Source organism: Saimiri boliviensis, chromosome 15, assembly GCF_048565385.1.
Source record: "Saimiri boliviensis isolate mSaiBol1 chromosome 15, mSaiBol1.pri, whole genome shotgun sequence".
In the NCBI taxonomy this organism is placed as follows: domain Eukaryota; kingdom Metazoa; phylum Chordata; class Mammalia; order Primates; family Cebidae; genus Saimiri; species Saimiri boliviensis.
The window spans coordinates 19180862-19202388 of record NC_133463.1 but is presented as its reverse complement, the minus strand read 5'-3'; the positions used below and the strand labels follow the sequence as shown (position 1 = coordinate 19202388).

Below are 21527 nucleotides of genomic sequence, written 5' to 3'. Positions count from 1 at the left end.
AGAATAAAACACTTAGATTTATATGACTGAGTTTCCTGAATTCTTTGTGCTGACTTGGTGAGAAGAGCAGACCCGAGAAAGGTCAGGTGGCCTACTCTGACTACCCAAATAAAGTCAAGACTAGAAGGAAGTCTAGGTTCCAAGCTGGAGCAGCTCTGCAGCAAATATATTTACAGAAGGTAAGATAAAGCCCTGTGAAATTATGAATTAACAGTATGATATATAAACAAGTGCTTATTAAAGAAGTACTAATAAAACACCAGTAGACAAAAAGAAAAACCATTCAAATTCTTAAAAATACTTCCATTGGTAAAAAACAAAATGAAACAGGATTTCACAGGAAACAGTACAATACTTAATACAATATGAAATTATCTTATTTGCATATTTCCTTATTATCTGTCTTGACCTAGCATAATGAAAGTTCCTTGAGAACTAGGACTAATGTCACTCTTGTTCCACTGTATTCCCAGTGCCTAGAACACAACCTAGAAACTCACTAATTTGTCAAGTGGATAAATGAAAATATAATTTAAACTTGGTTTAAGTCAAGACACCTAGAATGCAACATATTTCCCTGTTAGAAGTTTCATGGTATAGAACTATATAAACTACATATGAAAACTATAAAGTATAAAAATATTATTAAGGCAGGGCATGGTGGCTCATTCCTGTAATCCCAGCACTTTGGGAAGCTGAGGCAGGAGTATCACTTGAGCTCAGGAGACCAGCCTACACAACATAGCAAGAACTTGTCTCTATTAAATTTAAATTTAAAAATAGTATCGATAACATGGGTACCTAGGCTGAACAGAGCATCTGTGCTGGATGGGATAGGGTCTATGTGCACTGAGAGAACCAAGTTTTTTGAGGATTGAGGACTGCACTGTAGTGACAAGCAAATCACAGATGAACAATCCAATAAATACTTATTTGAATTCCTACTATCTTTGTTCTAGGGTTCTGGTGAAACAATAGTGAAGGAAGTTCTTGCTTCAAAGGACCCTGCATTCTACTCAGAAGGCACATATAAACAAACACAAAATGTGGCAGGAGGGAAAGCAGGACAGAGAGTGAGATGGGTAGGGTGGGATGTGAAGGTGCTATTTTTTATAGGGTGGTCAGAAAATGCCTCTCTAATAAGGCAATTATTTGAGAATCTGAAGTATGTAAATGAATAAGGTGATTTAGATTGCGCCTTTGAGAACTCAGTGCGCAGTGTAGGAACAGCTGGGTAACAGAAATGCTACAGGTCACCTCGACCATCCCACAGAAGACATGGAAATACCTCCAGCCTGAAAAATCAATGGACACATGAGATAATCTGCCACTGACATTTGCTATGTGTGAACTTCCATCAAATTTGGTAGGAGGTATCCCTCAAGGAAAGAATGGTCCAAAGACAAAAATAAAAAGAGGAAAGGAAGGAAGAAAAGCTTTCACACACTCCACCATTTTATTCAAAGTATAACAACCTTTGTTTACCTTCAATATGATTGCTAAAAATCTGCTTATGCAAATGTGCAACAAATGCCTACTGTTTAAGATAAACTGCCACGTAGAGGCTGCAAAGGGGTAAATGGCCAGACACACATTGCAATTTCTCTGCTCTGGATGTGATACAGAGAAATTGGCAGGTGTGTCTGTTAAGGAGAAGACAGAGGGACTGCTTCCCTGCTCCTTGTCTGGGACCTTGAGAGAAAACCATCATTTTCCTATACCCAGCCCCACCTAGATAAGAAGGCAGAGAAGTAGTTAAAGGATTTAGTTTAACTCCTCAGCTTTCCTCAACTGCCCTGTGACAGGGACTCTGAGTTGAAAGTCACCTTTCATGAGACTCAACTGGCAGTGACCAGGTGACCCCCTTTTTAGAGGCTAGGGTGGACCACTGAGCCAGGAGCAGGTGAAGGACATGTTAGAGCCTTTGAGTCGGTGGTGAGTTGCCATAAAACCCTGGCCAAGCGAACAAAAAGATCACAAGTCAGTTCATCAACTGCAGGTGCCAGCAATGGATATCAGCAAAATGCCCAAGTTATCAAGTGAGTCATAGCTGGCTATTTGCCAGACCAGCCACTTTACAGATCAAATGGCAAAAACCTAGAGGGATACCAAGAACTCAGGAGCCTTCACCAGGCTACCATGAGGTCATTTACTAACTCAAAAATGCTGTGGGCCCGGTGCAGTGGCTCATGCCTGTAATCCCAGCACTCTGAGAGGCTGAGGTGGGTGGACCACAAGGTCAGAAGTTCGAGACCATCCTGGCCAACATGGTAAAACCCGACCTCTACTAAAAATACAAAAATTATCTGGGCATGGTGGTGTGTACCCTGTAGTTCCAGCTATTCAGGAGGCTGAGGCAGGAGAATCGCTTGACCCCGGGAGGTGGAGGTTGCAGTGAGCCAAGATTGCACCACTGTACTCTAGCTAGCCTGGGTGACAAAGCAAGACCCCATCTCAAAAAAAAAAAAAAAAAAAAAATTACTGTGAAAGGGGACACCTCTTCTCCCATAAACCATGATGCCAATCTGAGGAGGATGTGTGTTCAAGAGAGAGAGAAATTAAAAGTAAGAGAGGCTAAGCATTTTATCCTGAGACCTGGTTAAATTATCAGATTAGACTAAGTATTAAACAGAATTGGGCTAAATGAATTTCTTCATATTATTCAGTAGGTAAGAAGCATAGGGAGTTACAAGGAAGAGCAGATCAGTAATACACACGATAAATGGCTTTTTTCAGGGGAAGGAAACCAGGAGACCTCCGTGTATACATATAGGACTACTAGAATGAAATACAATATTGTATGTTTCATCACACTAAGAAGAAAAGTGACTATTCTCCAATAATAGAAACTGATACACAGATTTAGCAAATATTCATTGTGCTTACTCTTTATAAAACCCTATAGTAAGCCGGGCATGGTGGCTCAAGCCTGTAATCCCAGCACTTTGGGAGGCCGAGGCAGGTGGATCACGAGGTCAAGAGATCAAGACCATCCTGGTCAAAATAGTGAAACCCCATCTCTACTAAAAATACAAAAAATTAGTGGGGCATGGTGGCACGTGCCTGTAATCCCACCTACTCAGGAGGCTGAGGCAGGAGAACTGCCTGAACCCAGGAGGCGGAGGTTGCAGTGAGCTGAGATCGTGCCATTGCACTCCAGCCTGGGTAACAAGAGCGAAACTCCGTCTCAAAATAAATAAATAAATAAATAAATAAACCCTATAGTAGATACTACAGTGAGAAAAGATAAAATTAGAAATGGTTTAGCCTTTAAGGTGAAAAAAAAATAAAATACTGAATTAAATATTTTAAAACTGAGAGATGTATAAATATTTCAGGGCAGTAGTTCTTAATATGGAATTGATGACTTCACCAGTCCATTAATCCCTGACAGTGCATGCAAAATTATAAGGGTGTGCACAGATCCAGGTCTATGTATATGCACATTTTCTGTTAAGAAGATTATTTAGGCCAGGCACGGTGGCTCAAGCCTGTAATCCCAGCACTTTGGGAGGCCGAGACGGGTGGATCACAAGGTCGAGAGATCGAGACCATCCTGGTCAACATGGTGAAACCCCGTCTCTACTAAAAATACGAAAAAATTAGCTGGGCTTGGTGGCATGTGCCTGTAATCCCAGCTACTCAGGAGGCTGAGGCAGGAGAATTGCTTGAACCCAGGAGGCGGAAGTTGCGGTGAGCCGAGATCGCACCATTGCACTCCAGCCTGGGTAACAAGAGCAAAACTCCATCTCAAAAAAAAAAAGAAGATTATTTATCTAGTTTCATACAATTCTCCAAGAGGATAAGTAAAGATACACTAAAAAAGGAAAATTTATTCCATTATGGTAGCCATGAAGACTTTGTGGAGAAAGATCATGGGAAATAAGTAAAATCCAGATATGTGGAGATGGGGAAAGAGGTGCTCTAGGTTGAAGAAGAAAAGCAGAAATGGAAATATTCTCTATATTCAATTTTTTCCCCACATGCTTTATGTCACATACTTACAGTAAACCTCTTCTTTTTCTCTCTGTGTTCATCAGAGCTGGGAATGCTTACACTTGGGCAGCTTTCCTTGTAGTCCATGGTATGATCTCTTTGCATTTAATGCCTCAAAAGCACACCAAAAAATGCGTCCGAAGAAACAGTCAGCAGAGGACAACCCCAATTAGCTAATCCAAAATATAAAATCTCTTGAAGTAATGTTCAAATTCCATCATGCAACCTTAACCAACAGAAAAAAAAAGTGATTAGCAAAACAATTTTAAAATACTATGTCATTTCTTAAGCATGGGACTAATTTTATGTTTATTCTGAAAGGAATTTACTTTTGCTCATCAGTCTCAATATCTGCAGTCCATCTACCTTCCTTACTATTAGAAAATTCCAGGAACTTATACACCTCAGTTCATATAGACTAAGGGTTAACTCTCACCTAGAAAAGATCTAGATGGAGGTAACCAAACCGTGGTTTTCAGACCTCTTGCATTAGGATGAACCGGTCAAGTGTGCTGAACAATTCAGATTACAGTCCTGTATAGTACATAACTATTTACTTATTTTACAAATGAGGCAACTGAAACAGAGAGGTGAAATAATTTGTACATCTAGGATTTGAACCCAGGCCATCTGACTTGAGTTACAACTCTTAACCAGTGTACTATGCTGCATTATAACTGTGGATGATTCTTTTGTACTGAACCTCTGGTCAGAGGCATTACCGTAGATCTTTATACAGAATAAATGCAGTATGTTAATATCATCCCACCCATGAACAGAGGGCTAGAGATACCACCTTTGCCACACAGAGCAGCCCATACTCTGACACCAATTAATACCTTTCTTTTAGAGACACGGTGTTGCTATGTTGTCCAGGCTGGAGTGCAGTGGCTATTCACAGGTGCAATCATGGTGCACTACAGCCTTAAACTCCTAAGCCCGAGTTATCTTCCTGCTTGAGCCTCCCAAGTAGCTGCGACTATAGGCAGAGACCATCATGCCTGGCTCAAACAATACCTTTTTTTTTTTTTTTTTTTAAGAGATGGAGTCTCACTGTTGCCCAGGCTGGTCTTGAATTCCTGGTCTCAAGCATTCCTTCCACCTTCATCTCCCAAAGTGCTAGGATTACACGCATTAGCCACCGTGCTCAGACTACATAATACTTTTTAAAGTGTCAGTTTGCTTGGATAATTTCCCTGGATGGTTAGTTTTAGGAAATCACTGTAACAAATCTGAATACTATAAATAAATTATGTTCAGGTAATGATTTAAAATATATATCAGCAGGTATTGAATATTCAGGTATAATGAGTTTTAACTGATTATAAGAATGCCTGCTTTAAGCTTTAAGATGATTCGAAGCTTCCCTTGTTGGATTTGCTGCTGGTAACCGGTCCCTCCTCAACAAAGAGTACAGCATCTGCCTGTAAATTACAGCATTCTAAAGCCCCATAATAGCAGCTGCTTTGCCCCAGTAATACCAGGGCAGCACCTGACCAGAACTTGGCCCACCTGTCAGAGTAATCTACTGCCTAAGCATGAGAGCAGGCAGAACCCACTGCACTTCTAAGGCGACTGGCCCTGTCCTGCAACCTCAGAAGCCACATTAGCCCATGCTTCTCCTCCTGCAGCAGAGACATTGAGAGGGTGATTATGAGCTACGCTTTCCACATCTCTCCCTTGAGAATGTGGAGCGCAGGGTGGCAGGTCCTCCTGGCATTTCTCTGTTTGTATCTTGCTGTGCTATAGCCCACAGCAGCAGAATTCCTCAGGTCCTCCTTTTGGAAGGGACAGTAAGATATCACATTAAGTGGCAACAAGGATAAAAGAGAAGGAAAGAGATGGTAGGCAGGACAACTTGTTTCCTTTAATGTACCCAGGGGACATCTAAGAGAACAGGTGCAGCTGGTAGTTAAGCCACTCAAGAAGCACACTCAAACCTGAGCCAAAGGTTCTAGTTTGGCAGCTGTACTAGAGAGTCTCCATCTGCCCTTCCAGACCCAAATGCCATTCTTTCTCCACTCAGCCACAAGTCCAGAAGTTTGACCTGTATGGACTGCACACTAAAGCAGCACACCTTGCCTTTGACCTGTGGCTGGGTTCAGCCATGAGAGTCTCTAGCAAATCAAAGAGTAAGAGGAGCAAGACGCTTAGTTATTTATTCCCCCAGTCCCTTTCTGTCATCAGTGGTTTATCTACCTAAGCCCACCGTTCCTAGCAGGCAGCCCCTCTTCCACAGCTACAGCTGAAGGGCCTGGGAATAATAACAGCTTTCTGACTTTGCTAGTAAACAGGTGCTTCACCATGCCTTGCTGGTTCCTGTGATCCTGCCCACATCTTAGTTAACAGTCCCTTTGTTAAACTCCCTTCAACTACTTTTGAGTGTGCCATGTGACTGATCCAATTAACCAGTACCAAGAATGAGCCCAGGAAACACAGCCTCAAAAATGAAATGTGTATTTGACAAGTGTCCTGACAACCTTCCTGTGGAGCGAGGGGATTGTACACAGTGACGTCATGATCACTCAAACTACCACCTGTGCATGATGTCACAGGATGGAGTGCAGGTGGAGAGTGCTCAAAGTCCAAGTGGCTAATGAAAACACTGACTTCAGAGACTGCAATGTGGGCTGGGGCTGCTTCTGGGTGTCCCTGAGAATGTGCATAAAGCAAATGACAAAGTCAAAGCTGTGAATTCCCAGAGATGAGTAGAAAATCCATGGCTGTTTTATTCGAGTCCATCTCTTACAGTTGCTGAGCTGAGAAGACTAAGGATAAAGCCCAGGGTTTGATGGCTAGGGTTGCAGAGCCAATTCAATATATAACCCTGCAAAGTCTCACGTGTTAACATACAGCACTGGCTGGAAAGGAGAATGACTTGAATCATAGACACAGGGATTTGGGTAGGTATAGATGAGGCTAAGAATGCTGAACCCCAAATTCAGCTGAAATTCCTTGCTGAAAACAGCTGCCTGTACCGCTCAGAGGAGACCCTGCATCCCAACACCTCCCCCTCAGTAAAACTCTTTCAAGTTTTATTTGAAACTTGATGATGCTAATTGTCTTCCCTATCTACTCCCAGCATCTTTCATTGTCTCATAACCCAAAAGAGCCCAGAAAGAAGTTCCAAGTCTACTCTGGGAGAAGACTGCCTTTATACCAAAATATTTTAGGATCTCAACAATTTACTTACCAGTGGGAGTGTGGAGAGCACATATAGGAATATATTCAAAGGATCTTAGATCAAGGAGGACTAAATATAAGATTATTGTGGCCTCTTTTTTTTTTTTTTTGAGATGGGGGTCTCACTCTGTCGCCTAAGCTGGAGTGCAGTGGTACAATCTTGGCTCACTGCAAACTCTACCTCCAGGGTTCGAGCAATCCTCTCACCTCAGCCTCCCAAGTAGCTGGGACCACAGGCATGCACCATCATACCTGGCTAATTTTTGTATTTTTGGCAGAGACGGGGTTTCTACCATGTTGGCCAGGGTGGTCTAGAACTCCTGAGCTCAAGCGAACTGCCCACCTTGATCTCCCAAAGTGCTGGGATTGTAGGCATAAGCCACTATGCCCAGTCTATTGTGACCCTTCAAACGGCCAAAGGCATGTACTGTGGATCTTTCCCCAGGCCTTTCCTGAAAAGGGCCTGCAGCAATTCCCCAGGATGACTGTCCACTACAGAAAAGGGAACATATAATCTTCCCAAGGGTTACTGGATACTAGCTCTGAAATAACACTAATCTCCTAGAGACCCAAAACATGGTTTACAAGTCAGAGTGGGACTTTCAGAGGCAAGGTAAAAGAATAAGTCTGAATCACAGTGGGTCCAATGGGACCACTGGCCAATCCTGTGCTTATTTCCCTAGTAACAGAATTGTAGTGGCAGTAGATATACTTAGTAACTGGCCAAATTGCCATATTGGTTCCCTGTCCCATGTCATTAAAGCTATAATGGGAGAAAAGGCCATGAAGAATCCTCTGGAACTGACTCCCCTTTTCCTACTAAGAAAGTAACCAAAAGCTATACCACATCCATGGAAGAAGCTCAGAAATCAGTACCACTGTCAAAAACTTAAAGGATGCAGGGATGTTGAATCTTCTTATATCCCCATTTAACTTGCCCATTTACCTAGGTCAAAGCTGCAAAGAACTTGGAACACGACAATAGATGACTATAAATTTAATCAGATGGTGATATCAATTACAAATAAGCTTGTAAATTTGGTATTGTTTTGCTAAAGAAAACTAGCATAACCCCCGGACACCTGGTATGACTACTGACCTGGTAAATGCTTTCTTTTCTAACACCATCTGTAAGGACAATGAGATGCAAATTGCATGAAGTAGCAGAAAGAGAGTATACCTTCACTGTCTCACCCGAGGGCTATGTCTGCATTGCCATAATATAGTCTGAAGAGTCCTTGATCACCCTGACAACCCATAGATCACCACACTGGTCCATCACATGGATAGCATTATCTTAACTGGACCTGGTGAGCCAGACCTAGCAAGCACCCTGGACACTTGTGTAAGACATGGACCCATGTCCCAAGCCAGAGAATGGGAGAAAAAACTCATGAAAGTTCAGGGATTCATCACATTGATGACTTCTAGGATTCCCCTGGTCTGAGCCAGGATATCCCGTCTCAGGTGAGAGAAATTACTACACCTTGCCCCACTTCCACTGAGAGAGAGGTAAAACAAACGATGAGTTTCAAAACTTGGATATGCTGTTCTGACCCTTTTACTGGGTAACCTATGAGGCTGCCAGTTTTTACTAAAGCCCATTCCAAGAGAAGGTTCTAGAGCAATGAAAGCTGCCCTAACCTTTGAGCCTATGCCTCAGCCCACCCAGTAGTACTGGACATGATATGGCAAACAGGAATGGGTTAATGACCCTTTCTCTGATAAGCACCAAAAAAAGAGTAACAGTTTCAGACCCCTTAGGATTTGCCAGCAACCACTCTCTGTGGTTCCTAGCTTGTTACTAGGCCCAGGAAAAGATTAGATGCCCACCTATGGAAAACTAAGAGACAGTATAAAAAGAACAGCCCATGGTGAACAGAGTATTATCTGGTTCACTGAATCATAAAATCAGACATGTACAGCCGTAATCCACTTGGTATAGTAAGAGCAAGACTGGGATTAAGCAGGTCCGGATAGCACAAGTAAACTGCAGGGATCAGCAGCCCAGATTCCCCTACTACTTGTTCCTCCTTCCTTGTAAGTTTTCTAGACCCACACTTAAGGCATCATGGGGAGGATCCTAAGGCCAGTTAGCAGGACAGGAAAAAGGCATGCTTGTTTATGAATGGACATGTACAGTGTGCTGGCACAGGCCAGAAGTGAGAAAAGGCAGCCCCACTCAGGGGTGGGCTGAAAGAGAGTGGTGAAGGGAAATCTTCCCAGTGGGCAGAACTCAGAGCAGTACACATGGTGGTTTACCTGTAAGGAGTACCAAAGGGACATATCTATGATGACCCTTGGGCAATGGCTAACAGACGGCCTGTAGTCAGTGACATGGAAAGAAGAAGATTGGAAAATTGTATTTTTTTAAAGGGAAGTGTGCAGAAGTATGTATATGAACCTTTCACTACAGCACAGAATGTGAGCATATTTGTGTCTCACATAAAGGCCCACTACAGAGGCCGAGTGTAGTGGCTCTCGCCTGCAATCCCAGCACTTTGGGAGGCTGAGGCGGGTGGATTACCTGAGGTCGCGAGTTCAAGACCAGCCTGAAGAACATGGGGAAACCTCATCTCTACTAAAAATACAAAATTAGCTAGGTGTGGTGGCACATGCCTGTAATCCCAGCTACTCAGGAGGCTGAGCCAGGAGAATTACTTGAACCCCGGAGGAAGAGGTTGCAGTGAGCTGAGATCACACCATTGCACTTCAGCCTGGGCAACGAGAATGAAACTCCATCTCAAAAAAAAAAAAAAAAGAGCCCACCACAGACAGGCTCTTAATAATCACGTGGTCAACATGAGTTGTCTTATGGATGTCAGTCAGCCTCTTTCCCAATCGTCCCATTGCTTGCTCAATGGACCCATGAAAAAGTGGCCAAAGCAGTAGGGATGGAGGCTGTATAAGTGCTCAACAATATGGCCTTCCCCTCACCATGACTGATTTAGCTACTGCTAGTGCTGACTGCCTGACCCCAACAGAAACGACCTACACTAAGGTCCACTATGCCACCATCCCACAGGGGGATCAGACAGCCCCTTAGGGAAGGATCTGTCTTCACAGAAGCAAGACTGACTTCATATGGTTGCTTTAAGGATTTGAGATAGTATAAAAGACCTAGCACTGTAAAGGTAACCAATAAATCAGATCTAAAATATTACAATTTGTTCTGAATTCATTTTTATTCCTTCATTCAATGAATGAACACATATTGAGTGCTCATCATGCACTACGCAATAAAAACACAAAGAGAAAATCTTACTCTCACAGAACTTACCTAACAGGGAAGACTGACAAGCAACATAAAAATGTGTTAAATATGATGTTGTGTGTATGCATGGTATACTGATAGGGTATAGAGAAGGAACACAGTCACAGACTGTACTGTTATGTTGAGCTTAGCTAAAAATAAAGTCAGGCAGGTAGGGAAGCAGACGTTTGAAAGAGATTCCACCCATTTGCCTCAATTGTATCTGGAAAGAGAAGCCAGTATTATACGTTGGGAATAAAGATGTTGTTCTGAAAGACAAAAAACAAAAAAACAAAAAAAAAACATAAAGAGGTTAAATCACTTGCCCAAGTTAATATGTAACTAACAGGCAACAGAGCTAGAATTCAAATCCAAATTTGTCCAGCTCCAAAATCTGTATGTGCATGTTTGCCACACCACACTGGCTCTCCTTAAGATTTTCCTTTCCTTCAAGCTAAATTGAACTGGCAACCTAATAATACTTCCTGCTTAGTAACTAAGCTTATCAGAAGTCAGACTGTGCTCTACATGTGTGAATCTGGTTGCTTCTCACAACAACCCTACCTAGAAGAAACTGAGGAGAAACTGAAGCATGAAAGGATGAAGGACCCTGTCCTAGATGGCAGAGGCATGATTTGAATCCAGGTGTTCTGACTTTAGGGCTCCCACCCATTATACCACCCTGCCTCCACAACAGGTACATACATGCTTTACAGAGTCCTCTGGGACCAATGATGAAAGTTCATATACTTATTTTTAGTGGTTAAAAGTGAAATTATGAAAAAGCAACCCTGCTATTACTATAAATGTAGTGTATATTTATTATATAAAACTGAAACAGTTAAAATTCTGCAAAATCATCCTCTGGCCAGGCAGCTAAATAAAACAGAGTAAGAAGGGGATTGACATAAAAACCCACAACTAAGAATAGAACAAAAAGCTGTATCATTCATGTGGGATTAAAACTGGGACTTTTTAGGAGATTCATATACATGTAGGGCTTTTCCAAAGAGGAACCGGAAAAGGATCTGCCTTCACTCTGCTGGAGAGTTAGAAGATAATTTTGTAGTCTGGTGCTCAGGGGCAGCTGGCTTGCCAGGGGTAGGTAAAAGCTCTTCCGAAGAAGCTTAAGTTCGTTAGAATGGAAGAACTAAACTTACTGTTCAACTTATGAATCAACTCAGACAAGTCCAGTAAGACAGAAAGAAATGGGTCAGATGACAGCAAAACCTTCTGAGGCTAGCCATATCTTAGGAGGGATGATGAATCTGCAAGGGTAATATAATAGCTAGTAAACATTATGCAACAGTTCTTATCTGGGGCCAATTTTGCCAGAGGATATCTCGCAATGTCCGGAGACATTTTTGGTTGTCATAACTTGAGTGCTGGGGCCAGTGAGTGGTTGTCAGGGATAATGTTAAGCATCTACAGTGCACCGGACTGCCCTACAACAAAAAATGATTTGACCCAAAACATCAATAGGACTGAAGGTTGAGAAATAAGTATTTACTGAGCACTAATACCAGGGCTGTTTTAAGCTCTCGTATTTAACACATCAGTGAGTCCTCATAGCATCCTCTGAGGTAAATGTCAAATGTCATTATCCTTATTTTATAGATGAAGAAGAAACCTAGGCTACAAAGAGTACTTCCACTCAGTCACACCCTGTGGGTGAAAGCACTCTTACGTGAGCCCAGCTCATACCCTAGCCCTCAACTTCTTATGCTGTTACACGCATTCTTTTCTAAATTGTCTTTGGAGATGCAGGGTTGAAGAGAAGAGAGCACCAGGAATTCACCAGGCAACTGTGTTACAGAAAGAAAGGCATGCACAGGAAAAGCAGATTTCAGATTCTGCCACCAGGAGGGGTCAAAGTCTGGACAGTACTTTTGTCAGGAGCCGGGCTTCCCTTCCTTGAAACATCACATGTAAACATATACCGGAGAGCTTGGTACAGGGCAGGCTCTGAGTGTTGGCCCCATCACAAGGACAACCAAGGGCTAATTATGAAATAAGGAGGACACAAGAAAAGACGCTATCAAGGATACAGTTTTTTTTAAAGGAGGGTGAGGTTCATCTTTTGAAAAAAAGCATCCATAGACTTAAAATTTTTTTGTTTGGGGTCTGTAAAAAATAGCAATATGGATGAAATTCTATGATAAAAAAAAAAACTACCCAAATTCTTGTTATGTTAAAATGTTACTGATCCAAATATTGCTTAAAATAGATGAACATTAAAGCTTTTCTTAAAAAGGATTTTTTTCCTTCATCATTGTATCCATCTTTTTGTCTTTTATATGCTAATTACTGTCCCTGGATCTTGTCCATTTTTATTTCAGGGCAGCCAAAAAAAAAATTTTTTATTAAAAAAAAAAAAATCAAAACATTCTTCTGCTTTTTACCTCTAAAAAAATAAACAGAGTTTCTGAACCCTGCTTCCTTAACTCATCATAAAGACTGATAGGGGACCCTACTCAGATTTGATAGATACACTCGTATCACTTCTCATTCTTACCCAATACAGCAGGGAGGGTGAATCAGTGATTCACACTAAGGCATAAAGGGAAATAAGAACAAACCTGTCCCAGATGGAAGGAATTTGGCCTGTAAAGAGCTAGAAGTTTTCCTCAGCAAGGGAACAGGGTACTGGGTGTTTAGAAACAATGGTACCTAGGCTGGGCATGGTGGCTCACACCTGTAATCCCAGCCCTTTGGGAGGTCAAGGTGGGTGGATCACCTGAGGTCAGGAGTTCAAGACCAACCTGGCCAACACAGTGAAACCCCCATCTCTACTAAAAATATGAAAAGTTAGCTGGGCGTGGTGGAGGTTACCTATAATCCCAGATACCTGGGAGAGTGAGGGAGGAGAATCACCTGAACCTGGTAGGTGGAGGCTGCAGTGAGCCAAGATCATGCCACTGCACTACAGGCTGGGTAATAGGGCGAAACTCCATCTCAAAAAAAGAAAGAAAGAAGAAAGAAAGAAAAGAAAGAAAGGAAAGAAAGGAAAGAAAGAAAGAAAGAAAAAGAAAAGAAAAAAGAAAGAAAGAAAGAAAGAAAGAAAAAAAACAATGGCACCTTAAGGAGGGCACTGACAGGGCTAGTCAAGGAAAATACAAAAGAAAGTCCATGCACATAAATTACAAAAGTAGGCCATCCAATGGCTAACAACTGTAATCCTGGCACTTTGGGAGGCTAAGGCAGGAGGATCCCTTGAGCCCAGGAGTTCGATACCAGCCTGGGAAATATAGTGAGATCCAGTATTCACAAAAAAATTAAAAAATTAGCCGGGCATGGTGGCACATACCTGTGGTCCTAGCTAGTTAAGAGGCTGAGGCCAGAGGATCACTTGAGCCCAGGAGGCAAAGGTGAAGATTGCGGTTAGCCTTAAGATTGCACCATTGCATTCCAGCCTGGGCAACCATGTCTGGTAAAAAAAAAAAAAAAAAAAAAAAAAAGCAAAACAATAAAATTCCTAGAATAGAATGTACTAGAAAACTAAGAAAATGGCCAGGCACGATGGTTCAGTCTTTAACCTCATCACTTGGGGTGGCTGAGGTGGGAGGACTGCTTGAGTCCAAGAGTTCAAGACCAGCCTGAGCAATATAGGGAGACCTCATCTCCACCAAAAACAAAAACAACAACAAAAAACAATGAGCCAAGTATGACGGCATACACATGTAATCCCAGCTACTCAGGAGGCTAAGTTGGGAGACTCACTTGAGCCCAGGAAGGCTGCAGTGAGCCAAGATCGATCACTGCACTCCAGGCTGGGTGCCAGAGCAAGACCCTGTCTCAAAAAACAAAAATAAAAATAAGAATAAACCACAAGCACACAAAATTAGATGACCTCTAGTATGGTGATGATTTTGCAAATGCTACACTAAAGGCATAATTCTTGAAAGAATATGAAGAGAATGAGAAGACAAACCATAGACTGGAAAAAAATTTGCAAAAGATACAACCAATAATGGACTGTTATCCAAAATATACAAAGAACTCATACCATTACATACCTTTTAGAATGGTCAGAATCCAGAACACTGACACCACCAAATGCTGGTGAGGATAGGGAATAGTAGGAACTTTCATTCACTGTTGGTGGGAATGCAAAATGGTACAGCCACCCTGGCAGTTTGGCAGTTTCTTACAAAACTAAACATATTCTTACTATACAATCCAGCAGTTGCACTCCTTGGTATTTACCCAAAGGAGTTAAAAACTACATGCACACAAAAACCTGTAAATTGATATGTACAGCAATTTTATTCATAATTGCCAAAACTTGGAAGCAACCAAGATGCCCTACTATAGGTGAATAATACACTGTAGTGTATCTGTAGTATATCCAGACAATGAAATATTTTCCAGTGCTAAAAAGAAATAAGCTATCAAGCCATAAAAAGACATGGAGAAACCTTAAACATATAACACTATGTGAAAGAAGCCAATCTGAAAAGGCTATATACTGCATGATTCCAATTATATGACATTCCAGAAAAGGCAAAACTATGAAAACAATAAAAAGATCAGCAGCTGCCAGTGGTTGGGGCACAAGGTGAAACAACGAATAGTCAGAGAATTTTTTTTTTTTTTTTTTTGAGAAGGAGTTTCACTCTTGTTGCCCAGGCTGGAGTGCAATGGCGCAATCTCGGCTTGCTGCAACCTCCACCTTCCAGGTTCAAGCAATTCTCCTGTCTCAACCTCCTGAGTGCTGGGATTACAGGCACGCACCACCACATCAGACTAATTTTGTATTTTTAGTAGAGACAGAGTTTTACCATGTTGGTCAGGCTGGTCTTGAACTCCTGATGTCAGGTGATCCACCAGCCTCTGCTTCCCAAAGTGCTGGGATTATAGGCATGAGCCACCACGCCCGGCCAGAGGATTTTTAAAGTCAGTGAAAATACTCTGTGACATCATAATGATAGACATATGTCATTATACATTTGTCCAAACCCACAGAATGTACAACACCAAGAGTGAACCCTAATGAAATCTACAGACTTTGGGTTATTATGATGTGTTAATATAGGATCACCAATTGTAACATATGTACCACTCTAGTGGCGAATATTGACAACGGGGGGTGCTGTACATGTGTGGCAGCAGGGATACATGGGAACTCTGTACTTTCCTTATTTGGCTATGAAAAAAAAAAGTCTAAAAAAAAAAAAGCCATAAACATACTCTAGGCGTGGCAAGGGGAACTGACTCAGTACGTAAGAAAAGGAATTGGGGATGGCGATTATTTCTGAGAAGGGAACAGACCCTAAGAATAGTTTCATTTTAAATTACATTAAAAGTATCTTCCCAGCAAATTTTAACCCCAAACTAACTGATTACTTTACTGAAAGTCTACTGTAAGAGTATATGTAATCTGTATCTGTTTACTTCTGCCTCTCAGGATACCAGCTCCAAACACATCCCAAATGTTTCAACAGAAACAAAGGATATCTTTGTCACATCTGTAAATTAAATTCACTGCAGAATAGATTTTTTAAAAAAAATCAACAGGCTCTGCCAATGGAAGATACATAGTAACTTTCTCCCCTCCCCTCACCCATCACATGATGAATCAGTTACAACTTTTCCTGTTTTCCTTCCTGATACATCCTTCCTCTAATTCCCACTCCACCCTCATCTTTGATTTTTCCATCATTCTTTTTTTTTTTTCGAGACAGAGTTTCGCTCTTGTTACCCAGGCTGGAGTGCAATGGCGCGATCTCGGCTCACCGCAACCTCCACCTCCTGGGTTCAAGCAATTCTCCTGCCTCAGCCTCCCGAGTAGCTGGGACGACAGGCGTGCGCCACCATGCCCAGCTAATTTTTGTATTTTTAGTAGAGACGGGTTTTCACGATGTTGACCAGAATGGTCTCGATCTCTTGACCTCGTGATCCACCCGTCTCGGCCTCCCAAAGTGCTGGGATTACAGGTGTGAGCCACCGCGCCCGGCCTGATTTTTCCATCATTCTATAATCACAAAGCAGTCCCAGTTTTTCCACGTTTACTACATCTCTATTTTTTTTTTTTTTTTACTTTTTATTTTATTGCATTTCAGGTTTTTGGGGTACATATGAAGAACATGCAAGATTGTTGCATAGGTGCACACATGGCAGTGTGGTTTGCTGCCTTCCTCCCCATCACCTATATCTGGCATTTCTCCCCATGTTATCTCTTCCTACCTCCCCACCCCCCACCCCCTACTGTCCCTCCCCTAGTTCCCCCTGGCAGACCCCAGTTTGTGATGTTCCCCTCCCTGTGTCCATGTGTTCTCATTGTTCAACACCCGCCTATGAGTGAGGATACATCTCTATTTAAGCACCTTTTTATTTATCCAATTATTGATAAAAGTGATATATGAATTAAAAATAAAGCACATGCAAAATAGCCAGTGTTGACACTAAAACAACATTGAAGAAGAGTATTGTGCACCAAAAACTTGAGAGGATTGTCCAAGAATCTCAACTAAAGTCACATGAGCCTGCTGATTAGTTGAAACCAGCTCCATTTTGTTACAGACATTTAGAGAAGGGTCTGGGTGAGAAAGTGGAAGTAATCACTGATAGTCCTTTGTTTTCTCCATACTAGAATAAAACTGCTAAAATCAACCAGGCATGGCGGCTCATACCTGTAATCCTAACTACTCAGGGGCTGACGCCAGAGGATAGCTTGAGGCCAGGAGTTTGAGGCTGCAGTGAACTACGATTGCACCAATGTACTCCCAGCCTGAGTGACAGAGCTAGACCCTGTCTTTTTAAAAAACAAAAACCAAAACCAAAATACTGCTAGAATAAGAAGGCAGGCCCTAAATTTACTCCAACCATGCAATATCCCTCCACTTGGTCCAGAACCGACAGATAGAGATGGTAGCAGTGGCAGCAAGGCTGTCCTATCCTTCTCAGCCTCCCAAGGCTCCCAACCACGAGAATGCTTGCTCTATTCCAAAACTCCCAAGCTTTTCAATTTGTAGGTGCACTCCAAGCATACATCACAAGCAGATGTGAGCATACAACACTCCCAAGGCCAATTCCTAGAGGACTGTGGTGACTGGCAGAGTGATGGGCCTGGGGTCAAGCTGGTTCTGAACTGAAGAGGTGGGAGAATTCAGATTGCGAAGGCACAAAAAAACAAAACCCACAAAGACAAAAATCACCATCAAGTCTCAAAGAGTCTCTTGGGAGAATCTCTAATCTGCTCTCTGCTTCCATTCTAAACCCCCTCTAATCCAGTAGCCAGACGAATTTATTTTTATCACTGTAAATCTGGTAATCTTATTCCTTGCTTACTCCCTTTTCATGGCTTCCTACTACCCTTAGAATAAAATCCAAACTGTGTTTTATTGCTAACAGTCTACAATCCCCACAGGGGTTAATGTTACTCTGCAAAACTCTCCATCTGCGCCCACCAGGGCCTCTCACCTCTTTGGTCACTACAACCTCCTTCTTATTTCACACACATTCCAAGCCTTCTCCCATCTCTTCTCTTATACCAGTGGCTCCTCTAGCTGGTACACTCTCATCAGCTCTTCACATCAAGGCCTTGTTCAAAAGTCACTTCTTCCAATAAACTTCATAACCACCTTAATGTGCTCCCTTCCCAAGTTAATCTTCCCTCATCATGCTGTTTATTTCCATTTCAGCATTTACGGGTTGCAACTAGGATTGCATTTGCTTGCTTATTGAAAGCCTCCCTGACTAGTGTGTAGGAACTGTGAATTATTGACTGCCATGCACTTAGAAAGCCCTAATAAAACTTTTCATTGATTTATTCAACAGATGGAGAGAGACATTTAGAAATTCCAACTTGCCAAAGTGTGCTAGTGAGAGCTTCAGTGACCAGTGCCTCATTATTCCTTCATCGGTCTCCTGAATCATCAATTTCTGCCTCTTCACTGGATCACTGCCAGGAATATAGATACTAACATGCTACGATACCTTAATAAAATCCTCCCTAAAAATATCAACTTACTTATTTAATGATACGTAGTGTTTACCATGTGCTGGGAGTATATCAGCAATCTATACTCTCATCTTTTATTATTTTTATGAATGATTCTATCTGATAACACACTTAAGTAAGGCTTTACAAAATCAAGAACTCAGGGTAAACACAGATGCTTATGCAGTGTGATAGAGAAAACTTTACTCTAAAGTAAATATTTGCTTCCAAAATTCTTCCGACACTAAAACTATTAATTAGCACATCAGTAAAAATTACCCAAAGCACAAAAATTTCAATTACATATTTAAATTATAATACTTATTTAAATAATACTACTTAATTCCAAATCCTGACCTTTCATTGGTTATGTCATTAGTAAAGACAACATGCAGAATTTTATATTAAAATTTAACATTTCAAAAATAGGGCAAATATATATGCATATCGGTATGTATATATATGTTCCTCCTATGCCCACATATATATGAAACCATACATTTACTTTATTTATTATATATATTTTCCCCCTACCTAACAATAGAAACTGCTGCTTCATCCCAGGAATGGTCAAATAAACTTAGACCTATAAGATCTGAAATTTAAAAAAAAAACAAAAATAAGTTTATGTATGCCCTAGAATGGAAAAACTTCAGTTGTGGTTTAGAAGGCCACAGGAGAAAAGATAAAATTAAATGACAGAAACATTTACATAAGTTTTTAAGTCAAGTTTTAATCTAGAAGAGTCACAGTAAAATAAAATCATCGACTCAACTGGAATATGTGCAAGGATATGTTTGTAATATAAAATTCAGCAAAATGTGTTAAATCAAATGCTGATATCAAACAGTAAAACTGTAAACTTCAACAATAGTGAAACTCAAATATCTCATATCTACCACCTTTTTCTGAAGGACTAAAAGCTTCTGGCATATATACCTTCCTCCATATATCTAGGACAATCAATTAGAAAAATAGAAAAAAAGGTATAAACTTTTTTTTATATTAAACAATGAAAGAAAGTAAATTACTTTCTGCAGACCAGACAGAAATAGAACCTTCAGTCCTATCCGGTATAGAAACAAAGCAAAGAAACAGTATTACATGTGCCTAGAGATACAAAAAGAAAATATAGCTTAGGAATAATACTCCACAAAATCCAAAGCTGCAGATATTGTTCCATAAAGTTGTCCTCTCCTGATGGTTCCCTGATTTTACTGTTTACTTTTAAAAACATCTGCCAGTCCATCCACATTGGTATTGGATATGCTGCTCTCCCTACACCCACTCCCTTCTACAAATCCAGACCTCAGTGTCTTCATTTGCATCTTTTTACTTAGTACTGACTTTCTCCTTGTCATCTTCACTTGTCTACACTGTAGAAATAGTTATTGAAGCTCAATATTTAATAATTTTTAAATTTCTTTTCAAGATGCTTTGCAAATATTTAACAATTTAAAGGTCTGTTTGGTAGAATTTTAAGTTCATGTTTATTTAAAAAGCAGATAAGCAGGTGTAGGTTTTATTTTTCCTCCAAAATAAATTGAAATGTGTATATGCATGCTTCTTGTCCATGAAGCAATAAAGAAAAGACAAAATGCCCAAAGAATTAGAATTCAAAGTAGACTGTGCTAAATTCTCTATGTCACCAGCATTTAGAGGAAAGAGAAACCACTTTTAACTGAACTTACCTAGATATCTGGGAGCGGGTGGCAGAGGCCGCATGTGAGGAAGTTTTGAAGAATGAGAGCTCAAAACAGAAAAGGGAGCAGAAGTCCTCCCTACAAACAAGGAACAGCCATTGGTCCAGTATGCCTAAATCCCTGCCCACAGCAGAGAAAAAGATCAACCCATCAATAAAAACAGAAAGAGAAACTGTCATGAAGCAACATTCATCTTGGGATTTTATAGGGAATCATCATTAAAGCTTTATTCTACGGTCACATTTACAAACCTAAACTGGAAATCATTCCCTTCATCTATAGGAGATACAGGCTGTAAAAGTGGATTTGAATCATGCTGTAGAGAATTCTGAATCTCAGGCTTTTCACTCTGGTTTTCATTCTGCAGGCAAGGATGTGAAGCCATTTGAAAAGGGAACTGCAGGGCTGTAGGTGTCGAATTAAATGGAAGAGAATGAAAAAATGGGCTTGGCAGCAACAGGAGAAGCAGGTTTGTAAAAAAAAAAAAAAATGAGATGAGTGCATTGGAACCAAATTATTTTCTGTGTGCAAAGAAAAAAGAAAGTAAGAAAAAATGAGATGAAATAAGTTGGTAGCTATTTGCATGTGAGGCACAAAGGTAGAAGAAAGAATTCACATTGCCTCAAGATTTTATTCCTGAGTAACCAAGAATAAATAAAATGGAGGGAGGGGAAAACAGGGCAAAATGACAGTGAATTGGCTTAAGTAACTACTAGTCTTGTTGGAAATGTCTGCATCAGATCCATGAATTCGGTACCTTCTGTGTGCCTGACACTATTTCCAAGCACTTAGGATACAACAGTGAACACAACTGGCAAACACCTTTATCCATATGGAACTTACCAGACAACAGATAACGAAAAAGTAAATAAACAGGTAAATATACGTGTGATGCTGTATGCAATTTTAAATAAGAAGATAACATCTAAACAAATACCCAGAGGTGAGAGAGTGAGCTATACAAAAAGCTGAAGAAGAGTCAGCAACTAACAAAACAAAATCTCAAAATAATTTTACTCCACAATGCTTTTGAAGTTAGCAGCTACATTGCAACATATCTCTTTGAGACCCAATCCTATTTCCTTGGGTGAATATTCAGGGTTCCACTTCCTGTTTCTATGCTACGCAATCAAGAAAACTTCACCAATAAAACAGTGATAGCAAACTGCCTAGTGGGTCAATTTGTTTATACTGGCTGTTTACATTCCCTACATAGAAGAAAAGGGCTGCATTTCAAAACGACAAAACCAAAGCACATTAGAACATGTTTGTACAAAGCTTAAGAAGACAATCATCTTGTTCTCAAAGCAATAATTGATGTAGCAACTTTGAGACTTGTGATTTAAATCAAAGGTACTGAAGAATGATTATGAATCATGCAATTAAGCTACCAAGCAGGATATTGCTGGAGAGGAAAGCCATTCACAGCACCATAAAACTGTCAAAAATA

The 21527-nt window shown here is 40.9% G+C and overlaps 1 protein-coding gene across 4 annotated transcripts in view; it reads right to left on the bottom strand.

Moving 5' to 3' along the window:
* SGK3 (serum/glucocorticoid regulated kinase family member 3) overlaps positions 1-21527 on the bottom strand; it is a 148354-nt gene that overhangs the window by 65792 nt on the left and 61035 nt on the right. For 3 of the 4 annotated variants that reach the window (XM_010330727.2, XM_010330728.2, XM_010330729.2), the window contains exon 2: positions 4006-4222. In XM_010330727.2, coding sequence (XP_010329029.1) covers positions 4006-4101 — 96 coding nt within the window. In that variant the 5' untranslated portion in view covers positions 4102-4222. Of the gene's footprint in view, positions 1-4005; positions 4223-20065; positions 20156-21527 lie in introns of all 4 variants that reach the window. The other variant, XM_074386718.1, reaches the window with a different exon arrangement.